The following is a 12,968-nucleotide window of genomic DNA, read 5'->3' on the forward strand; positions in this document are numbered from 1 at the left end:
TGAAGGTTCAGTAATTCCACATTTCAAGTGACAGGCATCTAAATATAGGCTTATAAATGTGTTTTAAAAGATCTGTTCCATTTGTACCAGGCATGTGTAAATTTTGCGATCCAAGATCTGACTGCATCAGGTGTATGTAAATATATGTTGCCTTTTAAATAGCTTTCTGTTGATAAACTTTGATTCAATTTAAGAAAATGCTTAGATTTTATCTAAAAAATGAAGTAAAACAGTAACAAATACTGTGAACCAGCAATGATTACTGGTGATACGATGCTCGGACTTCTAAGCTCACCACCCTGGCCCCATGCCCGCTGCTCTCCTCACTGCTCCACCTGAAAAAAGTGGGCTTAGGTGATGGGGATCCCATTTGTCAAAGGGACCTTGAAAGATCATTTATCCACTTCCCTGCTTAAAGGCAAGAACAGCTGGGCATGCATCACTCCTGACAGCCGACAGTCAGCTCTGGCTTTAGGAACACAAGCACCAAAAATGCCTGTGTTGTAAGGTGCAAATGTTGATGTGAAGGAAAGCATGTCTTTCTTTCTAGTATTTTTCAAGTTTTATATATCTTGTAATTAAGACCAGCTATATTAATAATTCAGAAGATGGATTCTGTTACATTGTATCTTTTAATCCAATCCTGCATGTCACAAAATCAGAAACTAATAGCATTCAAATATTGAACAGGGTGAGGGGGCTTTTTTGGTAGAAATATTAACATATTTTTTCCTGTGAATATTTTACACTTGAGCATGCTTTGTAAAGGAACTAAACATTTATTTTATATAACATAATCTTTGACAATATTCTAAGACTTGATCACCTATATTTGATCTTCCTGGACAACAATTTATTTGAATATTTACATTTAAAACCTTCCTCTTGTCTTACAAAATGCAAACCATTCATCTTCGCCTACAAGGTGATACATAGTCTCCTTTTGACATATGCTGAGCTCTCATTGCTAGAAGGTGTTCTCTAACCCGACATAGATTCTCCATCATTGGATATCCTCATCCCTTTTAACATGTCCTTCTCATGAACAGGTGCAAAATTTGTACCTTCCCATCTTCTCTATTATTTTTCCGATTCCTGCTCAACAGACAGGTTTTGTTGTCCAGATAGCATTTTCCAAACACTGCCCCTCCTGCAGTTTTATTTCTTACCTTTTCTTGTGTTAACAGTTTCTAAATTCTTTGCAATAGGAAGTGTGCTATGTCTCTGCTCTCAAGCATACTAAATCCACATGCTACAATCGATGTCTAGTAATAATTTAAATTCCAGTAAAATTAAAACAAAATAGTGTGAGAAGGTACTTTGTCTCTTTATTAAACTCTGTAGTATGTATTTACATACTTGTCTATAGAATATGGCAGTCCACAGAGCGCAAAGAGCTGGAGTGCCTCTACGTCCTTCAACAGCACTATGTTCTTACTTGCTGGACAAAACAATAGCCAGTAGCATAAAGAAAGCTGGTAACCCTAGTAATTCTGAGTACTGCTGGGATTCACAGTTAGAATTTGTTTGGTTTCTTGTTTGTGGCTTGAATTTTTTGTGTTTGCTTTTGGCTAGACTGTAGATGGGACCTCCGGAGGCCAGCTAGTCCAGCCTCTCACTCACAGCCAGCCTATCAACAACAGTAGCTTAGGTCAGCCATACTTTTGTCTAGCCAAGTGTTGAAAATCTCCAAAGACAGAAAGTCCATTATCTCCTGGACAACGTGTTGCAAAATTGCACTACCTTCCTAAATGAAAGTTGTATATCAACCTAGTGAGACAACAGATTTTTCAGCTTGGTATCTAACTTACCAAGTGGTTTCCCTAGGATCTTACCAATGGAAAGCAATGAGTTCTTCCAACACACAAACAGCATAAAGACTTAATTTTGACACTGATTATTTTGTTTTTTCCTTGGCAAGGTGACTCTCTCTCCATTGCAATAGAGGCAGCCTGGGAGACTAGAGCAGGTGAAAGAAAGATGCCCACAATTTGATTGACAGGACATGCAATATTAGCTTGAAATTATTGTGTGCAGAACACTGAGCAAGCTGTGTGTGTATGTATGCTTATGTATATAAAACATTACTTGTATGCAGCGATTATTATTTGCAAGAGAAGTAAAATCCACTGTGCACTTAATTCATCTTGAAATTCAATACTTATAAAAGATTTTGTCTTTACTAAATGTTTTGTTTTCTTTAACCCAGGTATGGTGACATGGTGCCGAAGACAATAGCTGGCAAGATTTTTGGTTCAATATGCTCCCTGAGTGGGGTCTTAGTCATCGCTCTGCCTGTTCCTGTAATTGTCTCCAACTTCAGCCGTATTTACCATCAGAATCAACGAGCAGACAAGCGCAGGGCACAAAAGGTGAGCTCATAATTTTTCTCGTTTTGTTGTTGAACAATAGATTAAATATGACTTTTCTATGTGTTGTACATTTGAAAGTGAGTTTAGTTTCTTAGCAAGAGAACTACTATATGTATGTGCTACATGCCTACCCAATGTCCCAGATGCAAATACTTCGTGGGGTTTTGGGTTTTTTTTTGGGGGGGGCAGGAAAAAAAGGTTCCCTTATCTTTTCTGTCAAAATTTACAAATCTCTTATTGTGGTAATTTATCCTACTTATTAGACTAGATCTAGTATTTTCAGGCAATAGCTTCAGTGCCATCCACTGAAGATTTCTCTGTATTTTTCAGGCAGACTTTCCACCAGAATCTTCTGAGGAAAATAATAGCCAAAAAAAGAAAACCCCTTGTAATGATTTCTAATGTCTGTCCTAACAGCCTGCTTCACTAATCCATGTGTTTAATTCTCAGGTTCAGTCCCTGGGGGATCTGATTATTGGGGAACTTGTCTCCTCAGCTCTAATTTGTGTAAAAGGCTTCAAAAAAACAGCTTAATCAGGGAAAGCTGAAAGCAAAAGTCTGTTTTTCCAGCTTCCTTGATTTGCTGAGTCTCCCACTGAAATATCAGCTAGGTCTACAACAAGACAGTTTCCCTCCCTGACCCATCAAGCAAGGTCAGGAGCCAGGAAGAACTATTGACCAGGAGAGATGCAGCCAAGCCTGAACAGTCATCTTCATCTCCACATCACTGCCAATGTCCTAGTCTCAATCCACTTCACCCAAGCCTGTGATGCTAAGCAGCTCAGATGGTCTCCATTGGCACCTGGAGCCCTGATAGAGGAGCCAAGAGGCATTACCTTCTGCTCATCTGCTGGTGGCAGTTGAAAGGCTGCACAGGTTGCAAGATTTCCAAGGTTGAAGTGTCACCACCTGGGGTTTTTGTGGTCCCATGACCTCTCTTCAGAGGTCCTGAGTCTCCAGCAATGGCATATAATACATAAACCAGGGAACACAGGCTCCCACAATCTGCTTCATGCAAACGACAGCACTAGACTTAAAGATACAAAATGTTTGTGTATTTCTTTCTGCCCACTTTTTGACTGATTTCTTCATAAAAAGGAAGTGAAGTAGATGTACACAGTGATACCATCCCCAGAAAAATCAGGAGAAACAGAGGCACATGGCCAAGAACACCAGTCATAGGCCCAGGCTGAAGATATTGCACCCTTTTGTGGCCACATCTTGGAAAAATGCTGTCAGATGAGGAAAATGGCCATGAAAGAAACCAGATGTATCACAGAAATGTCACACCTGTCTAGAAACTTGACTTCAAATATATGGTGTTTCAGTGGTCCAAATACCATACATGACCTTTCTACTAATTCTGCACAGCCTTTTCCATGTTTTTTGTCCCACATACTATTTCCAGCTGTGCGTTCCCCTGTCCCACAGCTGGAACATGGAGAGAACACGTCGCTTCTACACTACATTGTTTTTGTTGAGAACTTTTCCACTTCTGTTTGCGTAATGGCAGCAGACAGAGAAGGAACAGTATGTATCAGCCAGAACACAATGCTTCATTACTGTGCCTCCAAGCATTGCGCCTGTCATGGATAACAGATCTGCTTGATCCCAGCAATCAATGTGCCTGTTCTGAGCTTTCATAATAACTGCAGACACAACCAGCCTTACTTCAGATAGAAACTGTCTCCTACTGCATGTCATGAAATAAAATTTTCTATGCCTGCTTTACACTTGCCAGTGAAAAGGAGATGGACACAAGAAAATACCTTGCAAAAATTAGATTGGCAGGCTGGCTGCTATTCTCCATAATCTCTTCCTGAATAGAAACTGCCTGAGTTAATAACTGACTTTTTCTCCTTGCAAAACAGTGAGCTCATTGTGTGTTTCCAACAGGAGTATAAAGTGATGAATGGCACTCCTGCCAAGCGTTTTTTCCTCTGCTCCCCAGAGCAATGCCAAAAGTGAGGATGAGAGGTTTCCTCTGACTGTGTTTATACCCTGCTTGCTTTGGAGAAAATGATTTTGAGGTCTGATTAATTTAGCACTGGATGTGTGTTTCATTGATATCTCCTATTGCAAAGTTAATCTCTGTCAATCTAAAATGACTGAGATGTTGAACTGAATATTGCTCTGACAGACTGAAAAAAAAAAATCAACTAAAATAACTTCTTGGATACCGTATAGTCCATATCTAGCAATATTTAGCTATGAAATATAGCCTTGTATTTCACAGGAGGGTTCCGCTGCATTGTATAAGAATATTCAAGCAAAAAGGTCACATTATTGAAGTTTGAAATTCCTTCTTCATTCAATACAATAGAAGATTTACACACTTTTCTAAAATAAGCATTTCCCTAGACACCAACCTTATTTCTATTCTCTAAGGCTGAAGAACATAAGCTTGAAAGAAGGTGCTGTTTCATGGAGCACAGCATGAACCCATGCAGGCAATGGTACCTCCTGCTGCCTGCAACAGCTTCCATCTGATAGAATTGAGTATTTGAATTGTTCAACTTACTTTATCAATATTTCATACAGAATTTTAATCAAGGTAGTCTTCAGACATGACAAAAACTTTTGGGGTCTAAGGAAACTCAAGAGAAAGTTCTCCACTGAAAACCTGAAATCTAGTGTCAGGAGCACTGGAAACTTTCAGCAGAAAAAATTTGTCACCTACATTATGTTTATTCAAGAGCCATGTGACCATGAGTAGATGTATTTACTGATTTCTGTCATTCAAGATTAGACAATTCTATTCATTTATTTTTGGAAAAAAAGGTGCTGTATATTAATTTTCAGAAGAAGATGGAAGAGAGAAATTTTTTTATATACCATCTCATTTTGAATGCATTTGAAAGGAAGTTCCTGTTTCCAACCGTGGAAATACATTGTTGTAAGAGATACCTCAATATAAACAAAACCAAACCCAAACAATTCAAAAAGTAAAATAAAAAATATAAAAACCATCTCTGCTTATCAGAATATTTTCTTCTATGAGATAATAAGGTCCAAGGATCTGACCTATCCTGACAATAAATAAATAAATTAGGCAAAATACATTTTAGAAGTCAGGGCAGAACTAATTATGCTCAGTAGTCTTACTATACCTTTTCCTGAAGCAGATTATCACAACTGAGACAGTTTTGAAGAATCCTATTTGTGGAGCTTTTCTCAGCTAGAGACAACTTCAAGAAGCCAAGTTATTTTGGTGGCCCATCAGTGCCTTCAAGTGTCAAAGTTATGACAGATGTATTGTGACTGGCCCATGTGTAAAGGAAAAGAAAGGAAGAAAAAGGACAGGAAAGGAAAAATAAAAGTTTAGGCAAGCTTGGATACCATTTCCTGTTCCATATTTGATAGGTGTCAAAGGCTAAGGTACAGCTAGACCCTCACAGTGTCAGAGTGACTGGGATGACTCCCAGCACAGGGAAGGGAAAGGAGGAGTCTGAGCTTCCCTCTAGAAACAGGTGCCTGGACACTCTATGGCACCTTGGCTGAAAAGCTCCATCCAAGTGTATTGCTACAGCTCTTATTATGACAATGTCCTCCTTACCCTGAAAGAAGCATTCCTTGCTAGATGCCTTCCCTGTTTTCTACAAATCTATCTTCCTGCATCTTTTGAAGGCAGAAACCTTATAGCTTTTTAGCCAGCAAGTCCTAAATGCTGGTCCATCTGCCTATTATTGTTCATTACCTGGAGGAGCCTCAGTTTTAGTTGCCCAAGCACTCTCTCCCTAGAGTGACTTTGCATGGTGCCTGAACAGAACACTCAAGCAACTATCAACTCCAAAATCTGTTTTAATACATAAAATTCAACCTGAAACCTTCATGTGAGTATGGTCTTTTATCTTTATATAGCAAAATATATCCTGAGAATTGGCTTGGCTTTATTATCCATTGATTGTACATGATGTATTTATCTGCCAAGTTATGAATAATTAGTTACTAGTTAAATATAATAGCTCTAGGATAAATTGAAACAACTGCTCAAAGCACCTGCCAGTCTAGAGTTGAGCGTTTGCAGGAGGGAACCCTGCTAGCTGTTATGACTTCTTTAAACAAGATAGACTATTAATCTCAGTGGGGTTTCAGAGACATAACTAACAGAATAACTTACCCAAGATTTTTTAATTTAGCAAAAAGCATGTAAAACTTCTGTTTACTGAACAGCAATTCGAATAGTTTGTGAAAGCAAAGCACGTCTCAACAAATATATGCACCTTATTTAATTCCGTACTCATTAATGTACAAAGTAAACAACATTTTCTTCTCTGCTGCATGTTGACGTCCTATAAATTATTGTCAGCTAATCTGAAGTCAATTATTTGCAATTACTGAAAATTAGAAAATCAGAGCATGAAATGTGGGCCTGATTTTTGAAAGCAAATGTGTAAGGTGGATATATGAACAGCCAAACAAAAAATGATGTAAACAATTTTCAGACTATTTTGGCCATCTCTGTAGGAGCCGTAGAGTTGTGGTTTAACCCTGACAGGCAGCTCAGCACCACCCCAGCCACTTGCTCACACCCCTGCAGTGGGATGGGGGAGAGAATCAGAATAGTAAAAGTGCAAAAACTCATGGGTTGAAATGAAGACAGTTTAATAGTTTTTAAAAAAGGGAGGGGAGCGAAGAACAACAGGGAGGGTGGGAGGAAACAATACCAAGAAAAAGAAGCAATTCAAAAAAAAACAATTGCTCACCACAGCAGCCCCTTCCAACCTCCAAGCCCCATCCAGTTTTACTGCTGAGCATGATGTCATGTGGTGTGGAATATCCCTTTGGTCACTTGGGGTCAGCTGTCCCAATTGTGTCCCCTCCCAGCCTTTTGTGCACCTCCAGCCAACTCAGTGGCGGGACAGTCTGAGGGTCAAAAGGGCCTTGACGCTGTGTAAGCCCTGCTCAGGAGTACCTAAAGCATCCCTGTGTTATCAACACTGTTTCCATCACAAATCCAAAACATAGCCACATACCAGCTACTATGAAGAAATTTAACTCTATCCCAACCAAAACAGGTACACACAGAATGACTGTGAAGGAGTTCTTATCTTTTAATTGTACGAGTTGAAAAAAAATAATAACCCTGAGGTAAGTAATTAGTATTTTTTGAGTTTTAATAGTAAGATAGTTATGTAGTCTGGAGAGCAGCAGAAGAGAGACAACAGGAGCTATCTAAGTACTAAATTACCTAGGCCACCCAGGCTTCTTGCATAGCAAACTGAAGAGAGGCTCTTGCCAAAGATTATTCTGAGTACGCCAGTAAGCCCTGCTCTAAAGTGTTCCTGATAAAAATCTCTCTCTTAACACAGCTGGACAACTGAGGTCATCATAAATGTTAAAAGGTGGGTGTTGCAAATACCGTACAGTGCTGCATTTAGCACTATTTAAAACCTTGTGAAAATAAATGTTTATATTTCTAAAAACTGACAGCACTCACTGTTGTTGAATAACAATGTTTTCTCTTTGTAAGGTTTCATAAATGCAATCACAGACAAAGATCCACCTCTAAGTTGCAAAATTTGAGACTGGAAAAAAAGAGAATGCATTCAAAATGAAAGTTCAGTGCAGCTGCAAGGGATGCTATAAAAACAGAGATGATGATCAACTTCTTTAGGAAGTTTCAGATGAGATAATTATGGTGGATTTTCATCAGAATAAGTAAAATAATTGTATTTCAGGTACATTGGTTTTTTTCTAAACAACGTTAAAATTGCCAAACCCAAGGTTTCATATTCAATGACTAACAGGGAAAACCTCACAGCAAAGAAGATAATCTACTGCTGAAAAACTTAATCCTTTCTTTTTTTGCTAGGTATTTCATGAAAGGGGAGAGTTAGGAAGGGCTTTGCTGTCATTGAAAGGGGCAGTTATCCCTCCCTTTCTGCTGGGTGTGACAGAGAATGCAGTTTGTAGAGTAAAGGAAAATACAGTTCTTCTGTAATCACAGTTTTCCTGATGTCATCACATCATTTTGGTGTCCTTCATGGGAATTCAATCCCCAGCGCACAGCCCTTAAATCCTGGGGCTGACATGAGCTTTTAATGGTTCCTTGATAGGAAATGTGAGGAGTCGTGAGACTACTCATGCTACAGGCTCTGATATAAATCAGGCAGAAGCAGTGAAAAGAAATCTTATCCCTTTAACAGATTTGTAAACAACTCCAGTTTCAGGAGTATTTTCTGTAAGCTGAAGTATAAGGATGGAAGTCACAATATCTGTTTCCTGTCTTGTTAATAGATTCATTGTCTTCCCTTTGGTAAGTGATGTAAATTCAGTCCACCTGAATAAGTCCCAGTTATAAAGATGTAAGCTATTACTTTCCACCTCACAAAAGCTTTCTAAGATGCAATACGTCCGTATTTGTAAAGCAATTTGAAATCTTCGCATGGAAAGTACAACCTTCGTTTTATGTGTGTTGTAGTAAATTGATATATTAAGACAGTCTGATGAACCACTGTATTTTTTATATTTCTTTATTAAATGATGCTGCACCATCATTAGTTTCAGTCACTGAAAGAGAAAATGAATATGCATGCTCAAATAAAAGCATAACTAATGTATGTAAAATCTTTGTTCATTAAAACTAATGAATCTCCCTTGATAAAGAGCACTCTGAAAAGTACCATGGCTAAAACATTTCTAACTGAAATCACTTATTTATGAAATTCCTTGTTATGCCCTGCAGAGGCACCTCTAAGGCATCTCAAGCTCCTAAGGCTAAACAGTAGTGCTAAGAGAGACCTTTAATATATTTATGAATATTATCCAGTGCACATGTCCCAACCCATGACTGCATTCTGCAGTGCAGGTAAAGCTGTTCCCCCAGCCTTTAGCCCATCATGCTGGTGTTGCATCTGAAGAGCTCCACCTTGAAAATAACCTGTCTTCTGCCAAGGGTGTTTTTGATTGCTAGACCTGAGGACTCAGCCCTAACCACATCGTTGGCCCTGGATTTGCCACCAAGGAGCCCATGTGAGCCCAGAGGCTTGGAGCTGTTGACCATTCCCCCACTGGTTGGGTCCTGGAGACCCCAGGCCAGGCCGGTGTGTTGCCCTCCTGGTGGCTCACTGCAGCACGCCAGGCTGCTCAGGCCTGGTCAGCCATGGTGCTCAGTGAAAGAGTCCTGGCTGAACATTTACCTCCAGTCCAGCCTCTGGGGACCCGCTCAGGGTGACAGAGTCTGGGGCTGCAGATGTCCTTTCGGTGCTAACAGGAGGAAGGAGAAGGTAGGAATTCACCTGTGCAGAAGCACTGTGCATGTGGTCCAGGCACTTCGTTCCTTACCACTAGAATAAAGTGAATTAACTGCATAGCTGGAAAGGCTGTGTGTTCTGGGGAACGTGACAGACCAATGTGTTAATCTAAAATGGCCAGTATATCACAAAATCAGGCAACAACTTCTCATGTGATCTTTTTGTCTCAGTGAGGCACACATGCACAGCATTATCTTATTTTCTTGTGGAACAATTAAAAGATAATAAATGCCTGACATATAACATAAGCCAGATTCTAGACATGTTTTCTGTTAGCTGTCATTAATTTCTTGGCTTGCTGTTGAGAAGATCTTCTGTAAGTTTGAGGCTGTGTTTGCGAAGAAGCATGGTGTTGAGTCATTCCTTATAGTCAGTTAATTATTAATCATGTCAGAGACCTCTGGCGGCTGCAGTGACCAGGCTGCTTTTCTCTAAGTGTTCAGGGATTCTCAGTCATTTCATGCTGACGTTTAATGCCACAGAAAATGGGGGGAGAGGGGAAAAATGCTCCCCCTATTTTCTGAAAATATGCACTGAGTAATTGTCAGATATGAAATCTCTGTTAACGTATCAAAGTCAGTTTTTCAGGTTCTTCACTGTGTCTCCTGTGCTTCAGCTGCCATTGAATTCCAGATGCTACATGGCATTTGGCTTTCAGAATCAGAAACCTAACCAGGAAGATAAACCTAGACTCCCTCTTACACATGTAACCAGCCACAAAAATTACAGAAGCAGCATGCCATCCTAGAAATCCCATAAAAGCTTCTGTTTTCCATATTATTGTTTGAGAGTCTTTTCTTTGTGCTTTCCCTTAATGTTGGCTTCCAGCTGTTGCACTACAGTCAATGGATGCAAAGTGTCCTTCACTCATGAGCCACCTTCTGCTCTGGGATGGAAGTCACCTTCGCAAGCAATGAAGCTCACCTGGGAAATCTCAGATCTCGCTCAGCAATTTGATGCCTGCAGTCTCTGAAAAATCAGCTTATGGACACATTGTGACCAATGACAACAAGTATTAACTCTGATAATATCAATAGATATGAAGAGGTAAAAAAGGCTTTTAAAAGGCCTGGCAAGCATTCAGAAAATTAGCTGGGAGATGGCATAAAAAACACTATCACATTCTGCTACTCTCAAAATCCAGAGGCTCTGAGAAACTAGCTCACGGCAGTTACAATATTATGTTTTTCTGAACCATTTCTTCCCATTTAAAGAGATTTTAACTGCAGGAGCAGCTGAGATGGATGCCTGTGTTCCTGAACCACAGTTGTGACAATGCAAAAAAAAATATTAGAGGCACTTACATGCTAACCTGTCTAATCTCTTATCCAAAATCACTGTTCTTATTAGCTGATGCATGCAAATAAATAAAAACTTCTGTTATTTGCATTTTAAACAGGAAGGCACTTCTGATTTGCTCCTGCTGGAGGATGGATGCAATGCAACCATTCAGTGGTTGTGATACTGGTATTCACAAGCAGCTGATTCCAATTAGCAGTTTTGGATAAACAGAATAATGGATATGAGTGTAAGTGACACTTTTCCTTTTGTCTGTTTACACAGAAAGCCAGACTTGCTCGAATTCGTGCAGCGAAGAGTGGGAGTGCTAATGCCTACATGCAGAGCAAACGAAATGGCTTACTGAGTAACCAGCTGCAGCAGGTAATGTTTTCATACCCTCCACCTCCAGAGAAACAGCTTAATGACAGCCTGGTAGTAGCTTATTCTATTCATCACCAGGGCAAGCCAACTTCGGTCTTTGGGTATGGTTATCTTTAGAGGTAGATTAAGGAAGGATAAATTGGACAATTACTATTGTTCAAGGAAGATTATGGGACTCGATGGCAAGGTATAAAAATATGAGGGAAATGGCCAGATAGAAATGCTGGATTCAAATGTAACACACATTTTTTAGAATTAGATCCTGTAGAAGACCTCATTAATGAAGTACAGTTTCTGCAAGTAGGTTTGATTTATCTCCTTTGACTTTAGGCAGGTAGGACACGGGTGACAAAACCAGGCTTCATCGTCAGTGAGGGAAAGGGGTGGCTCCGGGGCACTGTTTGCACAGGGGTTGTTGCAGAGTGAAAAGCCTTCCCTGGAAGTGTCTAAGGAGAATGTCCATGATAACCACAAATGCATCAAAATCTAACGTTACCTGAAGCAAACTCCCCCCTTAGCCGTGCTGAGGAAGCCGGGATGAGGGCAGGAGCCCCGGGCAGCAGCTGGGACTGGGATCCACAGTGACCCACACTGCCAGAGGCAGTCCCATCCTGCTCAGAGCTGCAGACACCTGAGGAGGTCTGAAGGCACAGTGTATTTTATCCCTGTCATTTTCTGGCATAGAAGCAATTCCCTGAGGGATACAGGAAGGCTTTCTTTCCTCTATGGCCTTTCTGTTCAATATTTGTTAAAAAGCTGAACGCTTTAACCTATAGCCAGAAGCGGAGGAAGGGGCTGTCCTGCCCGTCCGGTCTGGCACAAAAGATGAGCAGCAGAGCCCTCGCTTCCTCTTCTGCTTGAAAGAACTCAAATCTTTGAACTAAAAGGACACCAAATACCTTAATTGCCATTCAGATTTAAAATATCCCAAAGTTGAATTGTAATCTTTCTTATTATCCCACTTCCTCTCCCGTTTAGTTTTCTGCTTTCTAGTGAATAATTATGAAAGCAATTAATAAACAGTGGACGCTTTCTATTTAATTCTTCATTCTGTGCCAGTAACATCTGCTATACGCTTTCCAAACTCAGCAGATTGGGATCACTGACATGAATTTTTGTGTAAGCAGCAATACCACAAATTCTTTAGTGCTATGAAATGATCCCAGGAGGACAACTGTGTTTAATTTCCTTCAAATGAGGCACATTCTCAGGAAAAAAAAAAATAGTATATTACTGTCACTTAAATTTATGACAATTTTAAGCATGCGTTGCTTCAACATTCAAAGCTTACATGTTGATTGCAAATGTAAATTGTACTATTCCATCTATGCGTAAAAAACCTAAGATACAAACATTTAAAAGGAGGTTCAAGGGAAGGAAGGAAAATATTTTGATTAAAAAAATAAACAAGCAAAAGAGAACTCAGGTCCAAAATAATTTGGGTTATACTGTGTAGATGAAGCATTGTGGTTATGCTACCATGTACAATCCAGATTAGTTCTGATCAAATATTTGGATAAGAGCCCTCTTGCTCGCAAATGAGAATAATACAGAGTCTTATGTATTAACAGTCCTCCAGTGAAGAAGAACAGGCCTTTGTTAGCAAATCTGGCTCTTCCTTTGAAACACAGCACCACCACCTGCTTCACTGCCTAGAAAAAACTACGGTAAGAAAAGA

General features: G+C 39.8%; 1 protein-coding gene across 3 annotated transcripts in view; it reads left to right on the top strand.

Annotated features, from left to right (window-relative positions):
- KCND2 (potassium voltage-gated channel subfamily D member 2) overlaps positions 1 to 12,968 on the top strand; it is a 271,734-nt gene that overhangs the window by 249,921 nt on the left and 8,845 nt on the right. For all 3 annotated transcript variants that reach the window (XM_065048821.1, XM_065048819.1, XM_065048822.1), the window contains exons 3-5: positions 2,210 to 2,372; positions 11,192 to 11,290; positions 12,862 to 12,957. In XM_065048821.1, the coding sequence (XP_064904893.1) occupies positions 2,210 to 2,372; positions 11,192 to 11,290; positions 12,862 to 12,957 (358 nt within the window). The remainder of the gene's footprint in view (positions 1 to 2,209; positions 2,373 to 11,191; positions 11,291 to 12,861; positions 12,958 to 12,968) is intronic.

The sequence above is a fragment of the Columba livia genome, chromosome 1, assembly GCF_036013475.1.
Source record: "Columba livia isolate bColLiv1 breed racing homer chromosome 1, bColLiv1.pat.W.v2, whole genome shotgun sequence".
Taxonomy (NCBI): Eukaryota; Metazoa; Chordata; class Aves; order Columbiformes; family Columbidae; genus Columba; species Columba livia.